The sequence below is a fragment of the Naegleria fowleri genome, assembly GCF_008403515.1.
Source record: "Naegleria fowleri strain ATCC 30894 chromosome Unknown tig74, whole genome shotgun sequence".
Taxonomy (NCBI): domain Eukaryota; phylum Heterolobosea; class Eutetramitea; order Acrasida; family Naegleriidae; genus Naegleria; species Naegleria fowleri.
Window position 1 is genome coordinate 554277 of NW_025408006.1, and position 23353 is coordinate 577629.

Below are 23353 nucleotides of genomic sequence, written 5' to 3' on the forward strand. Positions count from 1 at the left end.
AATGGAATTCAGAGTGTAAAATCTTTGAATCTCGACGGCTCTTCAAATTTACCCTAATGTGAAAGGTTACGCGAACTCGACTACAGTAACTTTATTCTGAATAGTTGTTGTTGGAGTTTGTCTTTTTTCTTAACCTCAATATTTAAATGCCGAATAAGGAAAATAATTTCGATTCTTGTTGAATCAGAAATTCCTTTAATTAAATTCCTTTTGTTGAAACACAATCATTCTCTACACACCTTAATAAGAGTTATCACTCTGAGGGTGATGGTTGGATTTCAAGTAAAGATACAACAACTGAATCCACAATTATTGTTTTTCATCTTCAGCAGATAACGGAGTTGAATTTTGAAGGACATTTTCATCATGATGATGATTGGACATGATCTACTCCTTGGAATTTGTTTCTGTAGGTTGTTTTGAATTCTCCTCGGACAAGAAATTCCATTCCTCACGATTGTTGTTATTTTCTAAAAAAGGTTCCTCGACCAGACATGTTGTCCTTGTTGTTGAATCAGTATTCATTTGATCTTGAATGAAAATGCAAGTATCTTGTAAGAGTTGATCCACCTTGTTGTGAATTTCTTGATAAGGATCATCTGAAATCCACTGAAATGTCAGGAACAGCTGTCAGCTGTTGGTGTGAAAGTTGAAGCTTATTATTACATGCAACATTCATCTCCTCATTCTGATGTTGAGACGGACGATAATCCTTGCTTATCATGTGCACTTGTGATTCTCTCACAACAATCTCTTCTGAAAGATGGTTCCAAGAGGAGGAGGAGGATGATGTTGAAGCAGTGCTAGATTCATCTTTTCTTCTCTCGTGCTTTCTCTTTTTAGAATTTGACAGATTTCTGTCATGAGTCATGTCGACCAATGTTTTTGACATTTTCTCTTCCTTGTTGTTTCTGTTGTGTTTTGGATGGGCTTTTGGTGATTGATCGCTCACAACAGATGTCTCTGATTTCTTTCTATTCTTTTCAGAAAGTCCAGATTTGAAGTTATACACTCGTTGTTGATTCATCATGAATTGAGGTTGAATATTCATTTCAAAGTAAAATTGTTTGAATTCCTTGTTGTTTAACTGTTTGGGGAGTTTTTTGAACAGGTTGTTGTCATTGTGTACTATTGTGCTGGAACTCTTGTGTAGAGAGGTTGTGCTTTGGTTATTTGAGATCATTTTCGAAGAGGATGAATGATGAAAAACGGAACACACGAATTCACTTGGACAATGCGAGAGGGAATTTTTAATGGCGTGCGATCAGAGAGTACTGTGTTGTGATGGATCCATACAAGTGATGGAATCTCGTTACCAAAAGATCACCTTAGCAGGAGATTAGCAGTCTCAAAAAGTAGTCATGCACAAAAATATATACAGCATTCTTTTAGGAAAAAATGAAATTCCTTAAATGGCATTAGTAGTTGTACGTGAGAGTGGATTATTGGGGGATTGTGTCACATGGAGGCGAAAACCGAGATCATGATTCGATCATAATTGTGACATCCTCACTAAGTATGGCCATTTTGAGGGTTGGTTATTTATTACTCGACATTGGAAGCAAATTGAAGTGCCAATCCAAATTGGTTGACAGATGCAAGTGATAACTCTAGGTCGTCTTTCAGCTCTGAAGAAACAATTTGTAAAGCAAAGTCTTTTTGTTGAACGGCTAAACAAGCCAAAGTTTTTATCGTTCTTCAATTTTTATTCTGATGAGAAATCAAGTAACTTGAAATCAGTTCGAACATCATGGAATAGTACATCTCAATCGTTCTTAAGTATATATTATATTCAGAAGAGAATATACCAAATTCGGGAATGACCAATTGGAGCTCTTTCAATCTAAACAATGGATTCTTAGCTCAGTAAATCCTTGGAAATCCGTTGAAGGGCCATCCTGTTTTCTTGATTAGTTCAATCTTCATCATTGCTTCACCAACATTGAATGGGATTTCATATCAATTGTCTTCCAAAGACCAAGAAGTCATGCCAATTCTCAAGCCATTTCTTCTTGCATCGTGGTTGAAAGGAGAACTGAATCCTTTCCGAGAGTTGCTGGATTTTCGCCGAGGTTGTCAACGTCAACAGTCAATAGCATTGAGCCTCTCATGCTGCCATTAGCTCAACATTTGAGAAATAATTGAAGTCATTATTCTTGCAAGATTCCAGGGTTCCTCAATAATCTAGTTTTCCACTTGTAGATGACAGTGCCTCAAAAACCATTTCAAGATTTCAAACATTTTCAGAGAGCACAAATTATTATCTTTATCAATTTTCCATATTTGTTAAGAAACTCGATCAAGTCAGATCGGCAGAGAGCATATCCATTGAGAGTGCATAGTACATGCACATTCGCTGCACTATCTTACCAAAGGATCAAAAAAGAACATTTCCATATCCAAACGTCACTCGTGCACACAATAAAAAGACATCCAAAGACTCGAAATCTTTCAACATTAAAAAACAACAACAAGAACATTCAATATCATTCAATGAAATCCACACTTTGCATTCTTGCCGCCGTTTTGGTGCTTTGCCTTGTATCCTTTGCTTGCGCTCAATATGGCAATGCTTACAATGGTGCCTATGGTTATCAGGGAGGACTTGGTTCGAATTATGGAGTGGCAGGTGGTAACTACAATTCCTACGCTCAGAATACTCAAGCTTATAGCAATCAAGTTGCAGCTGTGAATTATCAACCTTATGCTGCTTATGCCTCTGCCTATCGAGGACCTTATTATTATGGACAAAATTATGGAAATTATTATTCCATGCCATTCTGGGGAGGATATGGTGGTTTCCCATGTTATGGAGGATATGGTGGATATGGATGGTATTAAATTTGAAAAGTGTGTGAATTGAACAATCTTCATCGAAAGAACTGCAGTTGTGACTTTGGTGTGCGTTGATTACATCTCGATTTTGTGACTCGAGTCCATGAGTGAGAGTGGTATGTGATTTTCATTTTGAAGGAGACGAGTGGACACCTTCGTGTGAGTGAGTATTATTAGTGAATATCGAATTCAATAAATTATTCAATGCAAAGAATCCATGTTTCGGCGATCACTACGGCCAATCATACTCCGACTCGGGTCGGCCCCATCATGATTCGCCAACATTCTTTACTCTTCTCCCTTAATGGATGAAAGAAAAAAGAAAACCCCTTCTCCTCAAAGAACCATGTTTGTTGTTAAAGGTTTATTCTAACACAAAGTGAATATAATTTTTGAATGGTTGTACCTCTCGATGATGAATTAATCCCTCTTCAACCATGATGAATGGAACGATGGTGCAAAATCAATTTGCATGCACACGTCCTTATTTTCTCCTGGACGAGCCAAGTGGATTCTCTCAAATTCCAAAGTGGCAGCGGATGGACGAGCGTCTTGATACTTTTTACCTTGTTGGGCTTCTTGGCTCTTCAAGTTGAGGAAAGAGCCGACGCTCAAGAGAGCAGTTCCAACGATCCAAACTTGTGGCTTGTAGACTAACCGATGAAAATACCATCAACGAAAGTTGATCAAAGACTTTAGATTCATCATGATGCCAATGGATACTTACAGAAATATTGGAAGCAAGTCTTGTATTGGGACATGTATGTTCGGATGAGAGAGAGTGAATGTATCGTACGAAGGAGTATGATTATTTTTTTATTAATGATGGAAGCTGTAAAATTGTCCTAATAAGGCAAACCTTAGAGGCACCCTCCAAGTACAAATTGGCTCACTCGTTCGCTCGCATGAGATCGTGCTGAATATCCGCACAGTTCCACGCATTGAAGGAATTTCAAAAATACCAGAAACGTGAAGAATAATAACTCTCGACATTGATGTGAAAATATTCAAAGTGACGTGGATTATCACAGAAAGAGTACTTTGATTCAATTCTGATCCTTTTATTCTTCTTTCCTTTTCTGATCTGAGGATGTTTGATTTTTGGCCACACTCCAAATCATCTTGATCAAGGCAACCACTTCATTACTCTCGTCACGACACTCAGCCACAACTCGAAACGAAGGTCTTTCTCTGTATAGCTCCATTTGACTCAATTCCAATGGAACCACATCCCTACATATGGCTCGAATTACTCCACGTGATTTTTTGTAATATTCAGCACATATTTCAACAGGAATGGCTCTCAACTTTCGAGGAGCAATTTGATTCGTAACTTGTAAACCACATGCCAAATCTCCCAAATTGACCAAAGCAGCAGCGTGTATGGAATTGAAAGGATTCTTCATGGAAGCCTTCTCAGTGATTCGAACAATCGTTTCCTTTTCATCCATTCGTTCAATAATGGGACGAATATTGTCGGCATAGGGAGCGATAAATCCGATCAATCGACTCATGTAATAATCGGCGAGAAATGTGTGGCCAATGAATGGCAAGGAATGAATGGTTTCATAAATTTTGAGAGGTCTCTCTTTCATGACTCGGAGAATGGGAAACACGTAAAGGAAGGCCAGCACCGTGAGAAGAAGAAATGCTACGAGAAGCAGCACGAGAAGAGTTTGAATCATTTTTTCTTGTTGATTGTAAACTTGAAATCAGGTGAAATTAATAATTTTTTTTAAACTCCAAGGAGAATTTAATATTTTCCTTCGTTTGGATTCTTTTTGATTCTGGCAAGCTTATCATTGCTAGTAAAATGTCTTTTTGATTCTAGATCAAGCTTATTCTGTCATTGTTAGTAAAACTGTTTTGCTTTTCTGTTTTTTGCATCTAGAAGCTCAATTTGTGTCATCTCAGAAGCTATTTTGCCATCCTTATTTTTGATGGATGTGTCCGTTAAGGGAGTCAATGCATCAATCAAAAATTGGGTACGGTAAGCATTGAATAGTGCAGTTTCTCCATTCTTGTTGGTGACATTATATATGTTATTTCTTTTAACTGATTGCAAGTATTGCATTAAGTCAGTGGCTAAATATTCCTTATTTTCATGTTGCTGTTTCACTGTAGCCTTAGTGTTTTCAGTGTTTGTGCAAAGTAAATGGAAGAGAGTGTTGCCTGTATTCTCATTCTGGTAGGTGGCCCAAGGCAGCAATACTTCTTTTTCTAACTCACTTTTCATAAAGATCTTCTTGGGTCTTCGATTCACTGAAGTTTCTCCATACACAAAATAAGCTGTCAAAAATACAAATCCATGCAAGAAGCACAATTCCAAAAGAGAGGTCTTGTGTTCTACTGTTGAAGTCTCAGTGGGTTTAGAGAATAGCTTTTTGTTTGTTCTGAGAGTATGTTGTACATATTGGAACCAATCACTGTGTTGGGTGGATATTGGGAGGACATGACGAGTGCGCAATGATGATGGCTGTTTCTCGCCTCGAATCGTGAAGACCTTATTAAAAATATTGCACTTTTCTTCTAAAGTCGTTTCATGGGCTAAAAAATAATCCTCAAATAGGCCAATATAAGTATCCTCGAAAGATTTTTCATCATAAATTTCCTCAGTTTGAATATATCCACACAAAACATGCGCAATTTCATCTAAAGTTGGTTTCACATCAGCGCTTTTGCTCTGTATGAGAGAATTACAAAAATCATATTGGTGTTTTGCGAGTGCTTCCTCAAAATGAGATCGTTTAAATGTTAAAGAGCATTCTGAACTAATGAAAGATGCTAAATTCATGTTAAAACTCTTGCAAACAATATCCAATAAATCGTTTCCGTTCTTTGTTTTTGCATTTTTCATTTGTTGGAATTCATTATTTGTAATTATTCCAGATTTTAAATTTGGAAACAATGTATACTGTAACCAATCACTGCACCCAAGCTTACATCCAAGTTGAAGAATATTGAGAGGTCCCATCTCAGGGTCGTTAAAGGAATATTTGACAAGCAAAGGTAAAATTTGTGCCATATCCGGGGTTCTGTACCATGTGTAATGATATGAACGAGGAATATTGAACATTACTTCGAAGAAGAGCAGAAGTTGAGTCCTATCAGTTGGAGACAACAGAGCGTAGTACAAAAAATCAATCGTAGATCCATCCTCAAGAGTGAATACCTTATCCAACACACTCTTATCAACCAATGGGCACATATTGTCAAAAAATACAGTAGCGGCAGAGGGTTGATCAGGTCTAGAAAGCCAAAGGTTCAATAAACATGAGAGAGCGTTTGCTTCGATTCCAAGCAAACTTTGGTCTTCAAATTCGTTATCTTGAAATTGAAATGGTTCAGTCAAGAGCTCTTTGATATCTTTGCCTTGACATATTACGGTCAGTAATCGATAAACAGAATGTTTCGTATCATCAGTTACAGAAATGAGTAAGTAGACTAGGAATAGAGAAATGTTACGGGGGAGATTGCCTTGTTTCATGAGTTCAGAGTTCATACTTTGAATGGCTTCACACAAATCACAACCAGCATCAATCATAGCTAGAATAACTGAAAAGAGTGCTGAAATATCTGTTCCATCTCTTGGATGATAATGGTATTGTCTTCGTGTAAAAGAAATACTTGGCTTCAAATCTTCCAGCCAATATGTAAGTGCAGTTTTTCCTGTATTGTTTTTATGATTCAACATTGATGAATCCATGGCTTGCATTAATTTACGGAGAGTCTGTATTTGAATATTCTTGCAAAAAATTGAGTGCATGTAGAAAAGTGGTGTTTTACCAAACGTATCCACAGCATTTGCATCGATACCATAACCAATAAGAGTCTCAATGACAGGTTGATTTTTCTTCTCAGCAAACATGTGTAACAAGTTTTGGTTGTTATCATACGTGTCATTTAGAGGTATTCCTTTAGTGTTAAATATCTTGCTTACTTCTTCAATGAAATCAGCAGACAATTCTCCTCTCGAGGTGACTAGAGACTGAAGAGGAGTTTGACCTGCATTATTTTTCATGATTAAATACTCTTTAGGCATGACTTCAAATAAGTCTTTCACAATGTTAATTCAAATAAATATTCAAAATTATAACTTACATGAAGAAGGTATTAAGTGCAAGAAGTTATTGTCTGATTCTGGGAAAATGTAGTTCAAATCACAACCACACTCATGCAGGCGTTGTATTAGATTGTAAATATTGATAGTTGGATATCTATTTCGTTTTAGATAAGCAGCAAGTATGTTCATGTTGTGAACATAGTTACCATTTTCATCTTTAACAACTATTCCGTCACTATCTCCTAATGTAATCAACTTTGGAACAAGTTGACATAAATATGAAACTAGTTGTGGAACGAAAGGATTAGTATGAAGGAGTTCGAGAAGCGGGTTCAGCTTTCCCTCAAATAGAAGTGGAAACTTCGCTTGTTCAAAGAGAGCTTGACCCATTTTCACATCAGATATATTTCGTAAAATCTTTTTAGTTATGGCGTAATCCACGGCCTCTGCATTAGGAAATGCTACTTTAAATAGCTGATTCTCAATTATAAAGTTACATAATTCATGAGCAGAAAGTATTCCATTCCTCTCGAAATATTCTTCAAATGGAATGAGAGGCTTGTAGTTTAGTTCAAGTTGTTGCTTGTATTTGTCTAAAAAGAACTCAAGCATTCCCTTCGAATACTTGGATGCAGATAGAGTAAAGAAATCTATTGCTTCAAATGAAAACCTCTCCTCTTGCACTAGATACTTGATTTCCCTGAATATTACCTCGTTATTATCTCCATACGAGATACTATGGTTGATTTTGAGATGCTTGTGATGACTACTATACATGTTGCTAAGTACATAGGGAAAAGAAGTTCGTCCTCCTCTTCTTCTACGGTATGGATATCCAATTTCTATAGATCGCACGTCAACCAAATCCATGGAGAGTAAGAAATCATTACGACTAGATAAAACGCTCAGGTAAAAAGGAGTAAATGGACTATAATTGAACAACGTCATTCTCTCTAAGTTTGAGAAGTATTGTAAAAATCTTGTTGGAACTCTTAATTGATGTGGATCAAAGATTGGAAAACACATTGATGTCACATTTGGAAAAATCAAAGCGATGTATCGAAGAGAATCGCTATACTTTCTTTTCGCGTTTGGATTATACCATGGGTACTTGTAGACAATGCTATCAGAAAACTCGTTTCTCCGAACCAAATCAATGGACTGAACATTTGGGCAGATATTGTGGTATAAATCATCAAGCCATTGTTGACACACTCCTCTCAAAGTCAAATAAAAGGGATAAGGAGGAATATACTGTAGAATCATGTGAAAAACAGGTCTGGGTAGATAGCAATCAAATTTGGGTAAATAGAAAAAACCTTGCTCCCAATCCAAACGTTTTGATTTTACGCTGTGTGATTGAAATAAGGAATGAATTTAAAGGTCAAGTTTGTTCATATTTTCAAAGCAATATCGGGAGATCATGAAATTGTGTTAATATTGATTGAGTCCTTCACATACCTTCTATTATCAATGATCGATTTCATTGAACTTTTCATGGAGGATCCTTCATTTGCACCATCCTCATCATCCTCATCGACACCCTGATCATCTTTCATTTTGTCTGCAGATTTATCCTCATGATCTACCATCATGGCATCTCCATCATCACGAGAATTTTTGACCTCTTCATCATCTTCGCCGATGGCCTCTCGTATTCTTTCTTCCGTCGATTTAATTTCAAGTTTTTTGGGTATTCCAGTGACATTCTTTTGGGTTTTCTTCTTTTTCTTTCTTCCTCCCTTCTTTTTGGGTGGAGCCTTTCTCTTCTTGGAGGCTTCTTCTTGATCATCAATTTCATTTTGTTCCTCCTCTGGTGTGAGGTTGTTGTTATTCTCGTCTTGAATTGCTGTTTGTTCTTCTTCTTCTTTTTGAGCATCGTTTGTCGGAGCTTCGTATGTGCTTGAGGCAGCAGGTGGTTCGTAGGTCTTGCGGCGTGTGTTGACCATTTTTTTTTGTAACTGGGAATTGTTTCAATTCCTCCATCTTCTTGAAATTCAGAACTCGTCTTGCTTTCCATCCTTTTCATGCAGAATTTTATCTAACTTATCGTTCCAAAATTTATTTAAATTAATGTTCTTATTGTTCAAAAAGTGTTGGCTCTTCGAAGAACTGTGGAATCATTTGTTGAATCTTGCAACGCCGAATTCCAAAAGAAACTTTGCAGAAAAAAAATATGTTGAAACTCTTTTCTTGTCGAGAGATGAAGTTTAAATTCTTTTTAATTTTGATTTTCTCATTTCGGAGATGAAAACTGATACTTTTCAATAGTTCATCAAAGAGATGAAATCAGCACTACAATTAGAAGACTCCGAGAGATAGAGAAAACTAAATTCAGCGACTTTTCATATTCTAGAGTTGTACACGTCAATAACTTGACAATCCAAATTTTGAAACCTAATCCATTTCTTTTGCGCTAATTTATGACCCTCACTTGTGTCATCTCTCCCAACCATCAAGTCCAATCAGATCCAATTTTTTGACAATGTCCGCTGAATGATGATGAAAGACTGTTGTACAACATGAATGATGGAGCTCTAACTTGTATGTTGTGTGATGAGAGAGAACTCAATTCCACCATTTTGACACACCAAATCATGAATACCATTTTAGAGATTTTGGAGAGAGATGGTTTGTAATTCATGTTGTACCCACAATTTCCTAATTTCTCCTTTAAAAGAAAAAAACCAACAAACCTCCCATGTCATCCAACAGACATCACTTGGATGGAACTACAGAGAGAAAACAACATCCTGAACCAATGATTGATAACGTTGTTTTGTCTGATGATCGTACCACTCCAACAGGACCTGTCATACTCCATCAAAATGTCTTTCCAAAACAACCCTCTGTCTTCTCTCAATCTTCGAATTCATCATCCCATAGCTCCATAAATTCGTTAGGACAGAAAATGATTTCCAAAATACAAGAAGTGGTTGCTTCCACGCTGATCGTATTGGTCGATTCTAAAAGCAAACAGGGATGGAAAAGTTACTTGCTGATATTGAGCTTGTATATTTATGCTTGGATTGGTTCTCTTGTGATTGGACTTGAAGGAGAATATAATTTTGGACTCTACGGTGCATGGATATGGAGAGTATTCAATTATTTGGTGAACTTTTCAATGTATTCAATTCCATATGAAGCAGCCATTGCATTATCATCGATATGTATCTTGCTTTCCCTTTCAGTGTTATGTCTATTTCTCTATACTTTGAGAGTTTATCATAAGGCAGATCGTTCCATCAAGAGTGTTCAATCATTGATGAGAGTATTGGGAATTATCATTTATTTTGGACATTTAGTGATGACTTATTTGATGACTTCCTTCATTGATTGTAATTATTCAAGTTCAGTCACTTTTGATGGTTTCAGTGATCCTCAAAAAGTTTTGAATCGATTTCCTTATTACATGTGCTTCTCTTCGAGCAATATTGCATTAATTGTTTTGAATTTTTTGGGAATTATTTGTTTAATTCTGAGCACTATATTGTGTAGTTTTGTGTTGGGAAATAGTCATATTCGAAGTGAGACACCTTTCATTGTTGACAATTCATTATTCATTGGAAGTGTTTTGGTCATTTCAGAGATTCAAATCACATTGAATGCAATCATTCCAAATTCTCTCATGTTTGTGAAGAGTATTATTCATATTCTTCTCTCATTCACTCTCTTTATCATGCTCTTGTATTTACTTCCATAATATAGAAGATTTGAAAATTCAATGATTGGTGGTTTATGTTTGGGAAAGACTTTCATTTGTGTATTTCCTTTAATTTCATTTCTTGTCAATTCAAAGAATGAATGGGAAATGGGCTTAGCATTTGCAACTTCATCCTTTGGAATGTTCTTTATTGGTTTCTTGATTGGATTTTTAATTGTTGAAATTTATACAAGAGTTGTTTACAAGTTGACAAGGTAAGTGAATATCAATGCTCTGCAAACCCTAAACAATTCCTTCTTTTTTAACCACAATATATTATTCTTAACCGATTATTTGAATATATTTTTTGAAACCATGCATGCTTTAAACAATTCCTTCTTCTTTAACCACATACTTGTATTTATTCAATACATGATCCAAATCAACAACATGACACAGATTCACAATCATGCAAGGTGTGGTTGAATGTGCAGTGTTAATTATTGATGATGGTTTTTCACCTGAAGAACGATTTCAAGCAATTAAAAACTTGTTTGAAAAAGAAGCCATTGCACTTTTCAAAGATATGGAAGAGAGAAAACAAATTAGAAATTTGGAATTATTTCTTAAATTTTGCATGCTTTCAGGAAATGAAGGAAATGATGATACATTTGGATTTTCAGATAAGGATATGGCTATTTGTATGATCAAATCAGTCTCTCAACACAAAAGATTTCAACACAAAAATCTTCTCGTTTCATCAAGTTTATTATGTGCTTACTTTTGGGATATGGATCGTCAAGTGACTTTTCAAAAACCACCAAAATCTTATTGCATTTCCTCTCTTGAATATTCTCAAACACTTTTGAAAAGAGTGAAGAATGAAAAGATGGCATTATTATTGAGTTTCATGTTGAAAGAAAAATTGAAACAAATTCAAGATTCTCTTCGAAGAGAGAAAGGTGACTCAAAAGATTTTTCAACTTTATTGGACATGTCTGAAATGTTGAATCGACTTGAAAAAGATACTCAAACCATTGTTCAATGTAGAAAATTGGTTTGGAAAGAGTTGATGAATGACACTGTGAATGAAAATCGAGTGTTAGAAATTAATAGAGCTGCATCCACTCTCATCATTGAATGTGAAGAAACTTTTGAAAATTTAATGAAACTCTTCTCTGAAGATAAGAGTGTGTTGAGATTGTATGCCAGATTCAATGAAGAGGTTCTCTTCAACACTGAGAAAGCTTCTGAACTCTATCAAGATGCTCAAAGTATTGAGGAGGAAGACTCGAGGAGGGGACATGAAAAACACACAAGTCATTTATCCAACAGTATAAGCTTTAAAATTGGTTCCAAAAATCGTGTGTTACCATCTACAACTTCATTCAAACAGACATCTCCATTTCACTATAGAAGCTCAATGAATATTAGACACTCCTTATCCAAAACGAACATGCATGTGACATCTAATCTCAATGGGCTCCAAGGAATCTCCAAAGAATTAGTTGAGGATACATCCATCTTTGACATTTCTGAAGCAGCCGACTCACCCGAAGTGAAAAAGGAAATCATTTACAAGAACTCGATTGCTACATCCGAGAATCATTTTCTTTGGTATGCAGCCATGATCTCAATGAATATCATTGTTGTTGCTCTTTTCCTTGCAAATGTCATTTTGGCATGCATAGCAGTTAGTGCCTCTACAAAAGATCTGAATACGATTCAACGTGCATGTACTCCTTCTGCACGATCTCTCACTGTCATTTCAGATTTGAGAGTGCACCAAATAGTGTCTGAATTATTTGGCAACAAGTCGTTTCCAACATCATTGACATCGGCTGGACTTGTGAATATGAGTGAGTTTGACAATGAGTTCTCAGAAAGAGTATCGATAGCCCTAAAAGATTTTTATCAGATTCAATATTTGGCTCTTTCAGGTCATTTATCAGATCAAATTTACAAAGAGTATTCTGCAGATTCACATCTAGTTTATTATCCAGAAATTCCACATGGCAATCTATATGGTCAATATCTCAACCCAAGACCAAGAAATGTGAGCATTTCCACTCTCACTAACTCTTTCTTGCAATATTCTGAGACAATGGAAAACTGGAAGGGGAATGATTTTAACAAAACGGTTCTTACTGATTTTATTGCCATGTATTTTTGGCACAATAGAGACACACTCGCTCAAAATTATGGAACTTTTTGTGAAAACATTTCAAACGAGGTGTTCAGTAGTATCACACTCATTAGAAATGAGTTTATGTACTATTGTATCGTATCTGTTATCATTTCATTGATTTTATGTTTGCTAACTGGTAGTATTCAAATGATATTTGCCATGAAAATACGAAAAGTAGTGAAACTGTTTGAAAAATATATTCCAAAAGAAGCAATCGGTAAAATTTTCCATGAAATCAAAGTCAATGAGGTAGAAACGAAAGCTACAAATAGAATGTGGCATCACCCAATCCTTAGAACCCTTACGTTTGTAGTATTATTGGGTGCATTATTCTTTCTCTGCTCTGCGCTTTTATTATATTTTGCCTTGTCGTCTACGGACCATTCACGTAGTATTATAGCAAATATTGAATACTCAGTTAAGGTTGCAGCCTCTGCCCAGATTACGACCATGCACATTGGTGAGATTTTTGCGTTTGGAATCTTATCTTATGATAAATATTACTTGAATTCAGCATTACTCTTTGATCAACATGGTGTGCTTGAATACCATGAAGAAATGGATCAATTGACAAAGGATTTAGAAAGATATTGGGATAAGTTAATATTTGGACATGATGACGTTCCTCCACTCGTTGGAAAATATCCTGAAATTGATGCCATCTTGAATTGTCAACAGAACGATTCTTTTGCGAATTCAACCAAGTGTGAAAGTTTGAATGACGTGATTCACAGCTTTCTATTGAAGGCCATTGAGATTAATGAAATTTATGTCTCGGCAGGAAAAGATCCATTCACAGTGTTTGACCAATATTTCACTTATGTTTATCAAGTAGGCCACAAATTAGCCGACGGAATGATTAACTTTATTCAAATTTATGTTGCCAGTGTTCAAAGAGATGACAGTCAAACTTGGACAATTTTAATTGGAGTACTCGGACTCCTACTTCTTCCCCTCATAGCCTATTGGTCGATCTCAAGTGTGTCAAAACAATTTTTAGAAATGCATTGTTTGAGAATGATGTTAAATTACGTCAAGGTTGAAAACATTGATGCAAAAGAACCACTCCGAAATTATATTCTCTTCCATCAATTGAACTGGAATCATAAGAAGAAAAAACATGGCACAAGTGAGGACGACAAGGTTCGAAATGTTCTCAATGCGACTGTGGATGGAGCTCTTTTGTGCAATCAAGAATTTGAAGTGGATATTTACAATCCATCTGCACAGAGAATGTTTGGAAAGAATATGAATGAAGTGGTGGGTCTTCCTCTCTGGAATTTATTTGGACAAGAGAATAAGGAAAGAATTCAAACATCATTGCAACATTTGAAAACAAACACAGGAAGTATTGCAAGTGGTGAAACGCTGGAGATTGATTGTGTGAGAAAGAATGGAACTCGATTCCCAGCGAAATTGAACATTTCATGGACCACTTTTGATGGAAAGGCAGTCTTTGTATGTTTCATCAAAGATATCACAACAGAGAAGAAACAAAATTCTCTTCTTGCTGAAGAAAAGAAGACTTCAGAAAATTTATTGAGAAATATTTTACCTGAATCAGTGGCGAAAAAATTGAAAAATGTAAGTGTTTTTTGAAGTCACATCAAAAGAGATACATATTTCATGATTTTTATTCATTTCTTTTTATCATGATTTCATTCAAATTTTGAATTGATTGATATATTGTTGTCATGATTTCATTTTAATTTTGAATGGATTTCAAATGTTGAATGATTCAAAAATAGGGAGAGACATTTATTGCAGAAAAACTTCCTGATATTACTTGCTTCTTTTCTGATATGGTTGGATTCACAAAACTTTCAAGCAGCATGAATGCACATCAAGTGGTGAAAATGTTGGGTGATATTGTGAATGGATTTGATTCATTGACTGACAAGTATGAATTGGAAAAAATCAAAACCATTGGAGATGCTTATTTCTGTGTTGGAGGATTACATCAAGCAAGTGATCATGCAGAACGTGTTTTGAGATTTGCAATAGAAACCTTCAGAGTGGTGAGAAATTACAATCAAAAAATGATTTTGGAAAAATTTTCAACAACAGGAAATGATTCAACCACATTGCCAACGAATAATATGAATACTACATTCATGACACCATCCAATAGTACAAACAATTTAATACCCTCATCCATATCCTCATCATCCATTGTTTCCCTCAATATTGATCAGATTCATCAAGTGGATATTCGAGTTGGACTCAATACTGGTGCTGTGGTTGCAGGTGTGATTGGCACTAAAAAATTTGCTTATGATTTGTGGGGAGACACAATTAATGTTGCTTCCAGAATGGAGTCCACTTCATTGTCTGGAAGAATTCAAATTTCACGTTCCACCTATGAAAGAGTTCATGATTTGGATTTGCAATTTGAAGAACGAAAAATAGAAGTGAAAGGAAAAGGTGTCATGCAATCGTATCTGTTGAGTGAAAAGGCACATGAGAGAGCCGTGTTGACCACTGAAGAAATTGAGGAATTACGAGACGTTGAAGCAGAAAAACAAGCTTCCACATCAAAGAACGTTGTAGTACACGAATCTGAGAATTCAGAGGCCAGTCACGACCATGTGTTTGTAAAAGAAGAAGAAGCAGATGAAGTGGTCCTGGAACCCTCCGTTACAGATCTTGCACACTACACAATGAAAAGTAAATAGTAAATGATATTTGATTGAAATGTTATTCCAGAGTTTTCAAATGATCCAATAAATCCACAGCTTTCATGGAGCAAGGTTGTGAAGCAATGCAATCACTGACCTCAAAAAAGGAAGCCTCGTCGACCAATTGCTGATCACTCATACTTGCCACTTTTCTTGCTGGAAGTGGTGTTCTTTTTCTTAAACATTGAATGACATGATTGGAGCATAATGCAGAAGAGAGTGCATAGGAATAAGCTTGAAAATGTGGTGGAAGTGTTTTCAAATCTTCAAAATCATCCAAAACATAATCGGTGTGCTTTTCCAATTTCAATTTTCGAATAATTTTTTTCATTTTCACAATATCAGTTTGAGAAAGTGAGACATGACCACCACTATCTCCACCAGCTGGGCTTGAAGAATTATCTCCTTGAATAATTTGTCCATTTTCATCCATAATTGGATTTTTAAGATTGTTATAAATGACTGAAACTTTTGTAACACTTCCACGTTGAGCCAGTTGATTTCCAAATTCTTGCATTTTCATGTAATTCTCATAAGATTGATCGTCTTTAAAATTAATGTATCGATTCATGTCTTGATCATAATCCAAGGAAGCACAATTTAACATGTCTTTAAAAAGTGCATTTCTTTCATTGGAATAATAATATTTGGAAGAAATGTCAATATCTTTCCATGCACTTAAACAGGGAGGTGTCAATGATGATGTGAATAATTGTTTGGCTTTCAATGATTGTGAATATTCGAAAACATTTGAAAATCAAAATTGATGCACACATATTCATCCATTTTCAAAATTTTCATATCGAAGATGAACAATCTTCACCCAAACAACAATACATTTACAACACGTACCTGTACACAAACTTTCAAAAATTGTTTTCATTTCATGTGGAAATTTTGTTTCCTTCTTTTTGAATCTTTCTTGATCGAATTTATCGACTTGCAATTCCGCGATTTTTCTTCGACATTTATTGCACACGGAAAGAAAGATGAATATTTCTTGTTCTTTCGGAGAAAAGATGGACTCATCGAATTTGTATTTACTGAATGCTTCAGTGTTGATGTTGGAAGGAGGTGAAGAAGGGTTGGAGCTGCTTTCAGAGGTGTTCATCTTGGAGAATTTTTTTTAAAGTCTCCGAATGGAAATTTTCATGCCATCTGTCAATCTACAGCATTCATGCTGTTAATCTTTGAGAGTTTATTCTCAATTTTTAGAGGGCTTATAAAAGTGGAAGGTAAATCCACTATCACCATCCTTAATTGGTTTGTCTTCATTGTCGAATTCATGGAACTTCCATCTCTTGTTGCCTTGATTACAATTCGAGGATGAAGTTGGTGGCTGATAGGAGCTCATGGAAAACACCCCTGCTCCTGGAGGAAGATTTGATCCTGCTGGGCTATCATTTTGGAATGCAATTTTCTTTGGCTTAGAAGTCTTGTTAGATTTGGGTTTGCTGTTGGATTGTTGTTCTGCAGTAGTGCTAATCGAGGCAGAGCTTGTACTTGCGACTTGACAAGAGGTTGATGGAGGTTCCATGATAAATTGTTGTTGATATTGTTGAGCTGTGGCTGCTATGGAATCCATAGAATGTGCTTTTCGGACACCACCAGTAACTCCTCCAATTTTGACAGATTTTTGTTTGGAGCTCTTAGTTGAAATACATGACTGTGTGGGTTGTTGAGAATTGGCTATGGAGCTCAGTGATGTGTGGGATTTTGAGGAAGGTAATGTTGGGGTTGATGAATTTTCAGAACTTGTACTAGAAGAAGCAGCAGCAACAATCTCTCGATTGTTATTGGCTCTAGGAGAAGCTTCGCTAACTTGTTGTTCACTTGACTCCACTTGCAAGGAAGGAATTTCTTCGCCAGCAATATTGAGACTACTGGTACTAGTACTTGTGGTTAATGAGGCGCTACTATTTGTTTTTCTTTTGTTTGTGGGGAGCTCCTCTGTGACAGCGGTTTCCTCAGATTGTGCTGACTTTTGCGAAGAGGATAAACCTGTCATGCTGTTGTTATTGTCAGAATGGTTTTTCTTTGTGCTCTTCTTAGCGGAACTAGAATTTTTTCGCTTTTTCGAGGATTCCTTTTCTAATTCCTTATCCAGCAATCCTGAGATATTGTCGCTACTTCGTGTTGGTGCCATCTTTTTGCTTTTGGTTGGTCGCTTCAAATTTCTCAAGGAGTTGGTGCTCACAGATCTCTTCATTTCACTTCCGCCAGATGATTTGCTGTCGTTAGTAGCAACATTTTCTCCAAAAGAAGACAATGTAGAATCAAGGCCGAAATTATACGTAGTCCCAGTGTTTGCCAACGAAGATAAACAATTCATAGATTGTGATCTGCTCATTGGACTGAACGGTATTGAGCTATATCCAAGATTTTGATATCCACTGTGTTGACTCGATGTAGATGTGACACTATTGACGCTGGTTGTAGATGTAGATCTTTTCATTCCTGATACCACACTGTTTTGCTGTTGGCTCAGTGTGTTGGCCAAGTTTGCTAAATTACCATAAGCATTAGCAAGGAGCTTTTGGTTTTGCTGAAGAGTATTCATCATGGTATTATATAATTCAACAGAGCTTAAATTCAATGGGTTTAGAGAGTAATTTTCAGCATCTAACTCGATCGAATTATGTTGAGACATAAAATCTTGAAGGCCTCGTTGGTTCATAAATAACGGGCTTGGATCTTCTTTAAAATTCACATCCTCTTCATTGATTTGAGGAACGTCTGCATCCAATGCAGAGGAAGCTGAGGTTCCTCGTGCAGAAAGTGATCTTTGATTTTCACTTGGCTGTTGTTGATTATAGAGCATTGAGATTGGAATAATATTACTATTTGACAAAGAAGGCATTGTCTTACTTCGTGGTATCGATGAACTGCCAGTGGATTTTTTGACCTGTTGTTGTTGTTGAATCAATTCCTGAACTACTTGCAATGATCTCATTTGAGACCCAATCATAGAGGCCACCACTTGTTGCTGTTGAACTAATTGTCTTGAAAGTGCCAAATTTTGTTGTTGAAGTTGAAGGGCAGCCGCTGCTGAAGGCGGTGATGTTGACAGTGATGATGGAATATTTGTCATCGAAGACGATGAAAGATTTGTTGATCGTAGCAAGGCCTGTTGTAACTCGAGAGCATTAGCATTATTTAAAGCCCCATTCAACATCATCTCTTCAATGAGAGCCATATTGTAGGCATTTGTTGTGTTAAATGCAGAGGCTGAAGTTGGAGGTAGAGACGAGGAAGAAGAATTGAGCAAATTTTGAGCACTATTGGTTCTTTTCATGGATGAATTTTTCATTGATGGTGATGATGAGGGAGCGATATTAGTGTCGGTGTCGGTACTGTTGCTATTGTTGTGTAGTTGTTGAAGCTGTTGCAGTTGCTGTTGAAATATGGAACCCGTCGACGTGTTAATTCTTGCTGTTTGATTGTTATTATTGTCATTAGTATTCAGTAAATCATCGGTATTATTGAATGCATTCTCGTCGTCGAGAAGAGGCTCCACATCTTCAACAATACCACTTCCTATCACTCTAATAGTATTACCTCCGCCCAGAATATCATCATCCTCTTCTGAGCCAGCTCCCAAAAGGGTGCCATATGGAGAAGGTGATGAGAGGTGGAAATTACTCGTCGAGTTGCTACTATTGGGCGTTTGTTGTGGATGATTTGGAGGAGATGAATTATTTGTTGTTGTTGTTGCTGTTGTTGGATTTGAGCTATTGCAATTAATATTAAAGTTACCCATACTCATCATCATGTAACTGAGTCCGGGAGGAGTGAGAGAGAGATGAGATGAACCCGACAGATAGCCTGAATCGCTTGTGGTTTGATTGGCATCTTCATCATCAATGAATGAGAAGGATTGAAAAGGTTCTGATGATGTTGAGATGGGTGAGGTAGAATTGTTGTTGTGGTGTCGATTGATGTTATTATTATTGTTGTTGTTATTATTATAAAGCCTTGATGATGATGGATTATTATTATTATTCGTATTATTATTGAAAGCGTTCATGTAGACTTGTTGCTGAAGGTGTGATGAGAAAGGTCCTCCAAATAACGAGTTACTATTTGTGTTGGTGAAGAATGGTGTAGTGGCCGGCGAAGATTCAATACTGCCCGTTAAGCCTTCGTTCATTAACTCTTGTTCATCCATCATGATGATGGAATCAAAATTAGTATTACTTCTCATGTAGGAGGATGTGTTGATGGAGGTCGGTTTATGATGATGTGTGGTATTGTTGTTGTTATTATTATTGGTTGTGGATGGTGAATTATCACCAGAGGATGAGGATACCATGTTGAACGATTCACCAAACATATTTGGCGAGGAGATGTTAGAGGAACGTGAAGAATGTTGTTGTTGGTTCATGGTTCAATAATTTAAATTATTAAATTGTTGGCAACAACAGCAGCAAGAGTGCTCCAGTAGATGAGTAAAATCGGAATGACCTGTGTTGTTGATAATGTTGGGATGATGATGATAACAACTATTCGGTGAAAATAATCTGTTGAACAGGAATATTTCGTTGTTGTTGTTGGGGTTGTTGGAGGAAAATTACTCGCAACGCGTTCGTTCTTCAGTGGTGATTCTTTTCTCTGTCGAAAGAGCAAAAAAGAGCTTTCGGGAATGAAAAGAATCTCTTGTTGTGTTACGAGGAGTTTGGATTCAAGAAGAGGTTGGTTCGTTGTTGGATGTTGTTTGTTATAATGTCGTGTGATGCTCGAAAGAACAAAGTGGATGGAAGTTACTTTGCTGTTGTAATGGCAAGACCAGTTCACAATGTCTCTGCTCGGGGCTCTTGATTTTTTGGCAGCTGTTGTTGTTGAATGAATTTTTGGATCTCAGTTCTTGTTGTTCAACACCAAGATACAAACAGTTGACTTGCCTTTTAAATTTTAATTCGTGAAACGTTAAATTTCAACCCTTCCAAAATTGTCATTCTCAATTTCATCATCATCATGAAATGAAAAAAACACTTCGTTAACACTTCGTTAACACTTCGTTAACACTTTCTCTATATTCAAGAACAATATCGAGTAAAATCGAAAACAACTTGCTCAAATGAATACTTCTTTTACTTTCCAGTAACCAATTGTAAAATAACAAAATAAATCGTACTTCCCAAAATCACTAAACCTCCCAATAATGTAATTGCTGAAGTAATCTTCAGTACAGTAAATCTTCCAGGTTCCAACTTGATGGCAAGAGCACACGGTAAAATGTAGGCCATTGCACATGCACTCACTCCTCCAGTAATTTGAAAAACAATTCCCAAGTCCGTAACTGAGAGAGCAATGGTTAATCCAAGAGCCATCACAAAGAGTGTTGCTGAATAGTGTACAAAGTCATGTTTGAGCTTTTTGGCACGTTTGTTGTTTAAATCTTTTTGTTGAACTGGCATTGAGAGAGTATTGCCATTCGTGTTGAGTTGAGGGTTGGCCTCCTGAGAAAGTAAATTCTCTTGCTCTGATAAATCAATAGGAGGTTTACGCTTTCTCCATGGGTTCCAACAATAACATGTGAAAAAGCCATCTGTTGAATTGTACCATCTTGGGAATAAAAATTTCACAATTAAAATAATAACATTTCTTGGAAGGAATGCTGAATATGGAATGGAGAAGACGAGAGAAAGCGTCAAGAGAAGTCTTCCAACAATTGCGACGGTGGCACCTTTGGGAAACATTTCTAAAACGTTTGCAATTTTGAGATTTTTGTCCCAAAATAATAAATATCCTCCAATACCCATAGCACTACATGCAGCAACTGTTAATGCAACGGTCACAAACACTACAATGTAATATCTGATACGTGTTGCTCTTCGAAGTTCGTCAAAAACGTGAAAACTCATGTCATGACAAATAAAAATGTATGCCAAGTTTCCTAATGCATTCATGAATCCAGGATGCATAAACTCAAATGCTTCCTTGGGGTCGTGTGGAATATATCTTGGAACTCCAAAAAATAGTTCATAATTCACAAGACCTGCCACTCCAAATACTGAGACAACAGCAATGAAAGAGAAAAAGGCAAAACTTCCCAATCGCTTTTGCATGGCAATTGGAATGAGAAGAACTACAAGATAGATTAAAATAGCTCTTCGGCTGATGAAAATATTGGTTGGATCGTTAAATAAATAGAGTAAGAGATCTGGAACAACTCTGTGTTATCATTAAAATTTGGCAGGGACGAAATTAAAAATAATCATTCCAATGTTCAACATTCACAACACGAATCAAACTTACTGTCCAAACATCAACAATTGAGCACATGCTCCTCCAAAGTTAAAGAAAAAGATGCAAATACAAGCAATGAGAAAACCAAATTTTCCAAAACCTTTCATGGCTAGATCGGGTAAAGTCCTTTTCAAATGACGCCTAGCAAGTTCATAAACCAAACACAATGTAAAGATTGTGATGATTCCAAATATAACGAACCAAATAATTGACATGTAAAGCCCACTTTGAGCAACCACACCGGGCATGCTAACTGTTCCTGGGCTGATAATGTCATTAATTAAATTCCACACTGAAAAAAATAGGCCAGTCTTTTTGTGTGACATGAGTTCTTTCCAAAGTTTTTCTTGTTTCTTGGACTTTTTCAAAAGTCTTGCTTGTTTATCTTCGTACTTGCCATTCTCTATTACTGCAATTGGTTCCGTATATAATTCGTTCGTCATTTCTTGAATTGATTTCTTCTTTTTCAAAACAAAGTAGTCTTGATTGACATCTCTTTCAAAAAGATTTTGCTCTAATTTTTCATCTCCAACAGCAGCATCTGCACTACTATTAATATTTGTGTATATGGATGACGAGGCAGGGTCTTTTGAAATTCCATTCATATCCTTTTTAAGATAAACTTTTTCCCCATTTTTAGAGTCAATCAGAAAAATCTCTTCTTCATCACTGCTGTCATCACCATGATGCCGTTTTCTTCCAAACAATTTTACAAGCAATGATTTTTTTGTAGATTTTTTCGGAGGATACGACATGGATGGTGATGAATGGTCTATTGTTTGAAAAGAATCTTTTTCACGTCTTCCATTTTGATTCGGAATAGGATTGGCATCAGAAGGATGGAAAAAACCATTCGTGTTCGTTTGAGGATGATAGGAATAAGCCGATTCAAAGGGAGAAACAATAATGGAGGAAGCAGTGGCAGAATCGGAGGTCGAAACGTCGAATGTGTGGTGATGATGTGGATGTGCAGAGCCGGAAGAAAAGGGAACGGGATGAGCATTAGTGGTGGAGACTGCCCTTCCGTTCATTGATGAAGTAGTGGGTTCATTATTCTTCGGGACAACCATTTGATGATTTTAAAAAGATGATGATGAATTATTTCAATAATAATAATAATAATTATGGATGTATTCCTTCCTTCTTTAATCCGGAATGATGCCGAATGAAGAGTGTTTGAAAGCTTTCAAGTCAAACGAATCCACTCTCACAAAGTGCTTTCAAAAAATCTTTGGCAGATGAAAAGCCTTTTTTCAATTTTTTTTAAACACCGAAAAAGCAGCTCCGACACAAGAACTCCGAACGATGAAATAAAAAGTCAGTCAGTCGGTTCCGATTTGCTTTAAGAATTGCACATATGATTCGAGAAATTGATTCACCATCTTCTTGTCCAAATGCATTTCTTAATTTTTTAAAGTGTTTATTGATTTCATGGAAAATGACACACGTGCGAGAACGTTCTCGAGGCGGAGTGTTTCAAATGTCCTTCATGAGACAAGGATCATTTTCAAGACGTAATTTGTCAAGAATTTATTCTCTGATCAACAATGGCGTTTAGGTATGACCTCGTTGACAATGATCTTACAGTTGAATGACAACCAAGATCGAACAGTGAACTTTTTAACAAAAATTAAATATTGTTTATTGGCCCTTCGGTGCCTCAATACTTGTCATAAAACTACTTCTGAATGTCGAAT

At 36.4% G+C, this 23353-nt stretch overlaps 9 protein-coding genes across 9 annotated transcripts; 3 read left to right on the forward strand and 6 right to left on the reverse strand.

The window, feature by feature from the left end:
- Positions 1–595: 595 nt before the first annotated feature.
- Positions 596–1183, reverse strand: FDP41_010084 (uncharacterized protein; the record flags this gene model as incomplete). Its single annotated transcript, XM_044700344.1, has 1 exon — positions 596–1183. The coding sequence occupies one exon, from the start codon at positions 1181–1183 to the stop codon at positions 596–598; it is 588 nt and encodes a 195-aa protein (XP_044556577.1).
- Positions 1184–2493: 1310 nt separating this feature from the next.
- On the forward strand, positions 2494–2841 carry FDP41_010085 (uncharacterized protein; the record flags this gene model as incomplete). Its single annotated transcript, XM_044700345.1, has 1 exon — positions 2494–2841. One exon carries the CDS (start codon positions 2494–2496, stop codon positions 2839–2841), a length of 348 nt encoding a protein of 115 aa, XP_044556578.1.
- A 1055-nt stretch (positions 2842–3896) lies between these two features.
- FDP41_010086 (uncharacterized protein) lies at positions 3897–4520 on the reverse strand (the record flags this gene model as incomplete). Its single annotated transcript, XM_044700346.1, has 1 exon — positions 3897–4520. The coding sequence occupies one exon, from the start codon at positions 4518–4520 to the stop codon at positions 3897–3899; it is 624 nt and encodes a 207-aa protein (XP_044556579.1).
- Positions 4521–4687: 167 nt separating this feature from the next.
- Positions 4688–8847, reverse strand: FDP41_010087 (uncharacterized protein; the record flags this gene model as incomplete). The annotated part of the gene is made up of 3 exons (XM_044700347.1): positions 4688–6891; positions 6937–8249; positions 8360–8847. The coding sequence occupies 3 exons, from the start codon at positions 8845–8847 to the stop codon at positions 4688–4690; spliced, it is 4005 nt and encodes a 1334-aa protein (XP_044556580.1).
- Positions 8848–9599: 752 nt separating this feature from the next.
- FDP41_010088 (uncharacterized protein) lies at positions 9600–10601 on the forward strand (the record flags this gene model as incomplete). Its single annotated transcript, XM_044700348.1, has 1 exon — positions 9600–10601. The coding sequence occupies one exon, from the start codon at positions 9600–9602 to the stop codon at positions 10599–10601; it is 1002 nt and encodes a 333-aa protein (XP_044556581.1).
- A 21-nt stretch (positions 10602–10622) lies between these two features.
- Positions 10623–15404, forward strand: FDP41_010089 (uncharacterized protein; the record flags this gene model as incomplete). Its single annotated transcript, XM_044700349.1, has 3 exons — positions 10623–10816; positions 11001–14313; positions 14478–15404. 3 exons carry the CDS (start codon positions 10623–10625, stop codon positions 15402–15404), a joined length of 4434 nt encoding a protein of 1477 aa, XP_044556582.1.
- A 22-nt stretch (positions 15405–15426) lies between these two features.
- On the reverse strand, positions 15427–16518 carry FDP41_010090 (uncharacterized protein; the record flags this gene model as incomplete). The annotated part of the gene is made up of 2 exons (XM_044700351.1): positions 15427–16127; positions 16260–16518. 2 exons carry the CDS (start codon positions 16516–16518, stop codon positions 15427–15429), a joined length of 960 nt encoding a protein of 319 aa, XP_044556583.1.
- A 93-nt stretch (positions 16519–16611) lies between these two features.
- Positions 16612–19791, reverse strand: FDP41_010091 (uncharacterized protein; the record flags this gene model as incomplete). The annotated part of the gene is made up of 1 exon (XM_044700352.1): positions 16612–19791. The coding sequence occupies one exon, from the start codon at positions 19789–19791 to the stop codon at positions 16612–16614; it is 3180 nt and encodes a 1059-aa protein (XP_044556584.1).
- A 706-nt stretch (positions 19792–20497) lies between these two features.
- On the reverse strand, positions 20498–22726 carry FDP41_010092 (uncharacterized protein; the record flags this gene model as incomplete). Its single annotated transcript, XM_044700353.1, has 3 exons — positions 20498–21581; positions 21666–21797; positions 21858–22726. The coding sequence occupies 3 exons, from the start codon at positions 22724–22726 to the stop codon at positions 20498–20500; spliced, it is 2085 nt and encodes a 694-aa protein (XP_044556585.1).
- Positions 22727–23353: the final 627 nt, after the last annotated feature.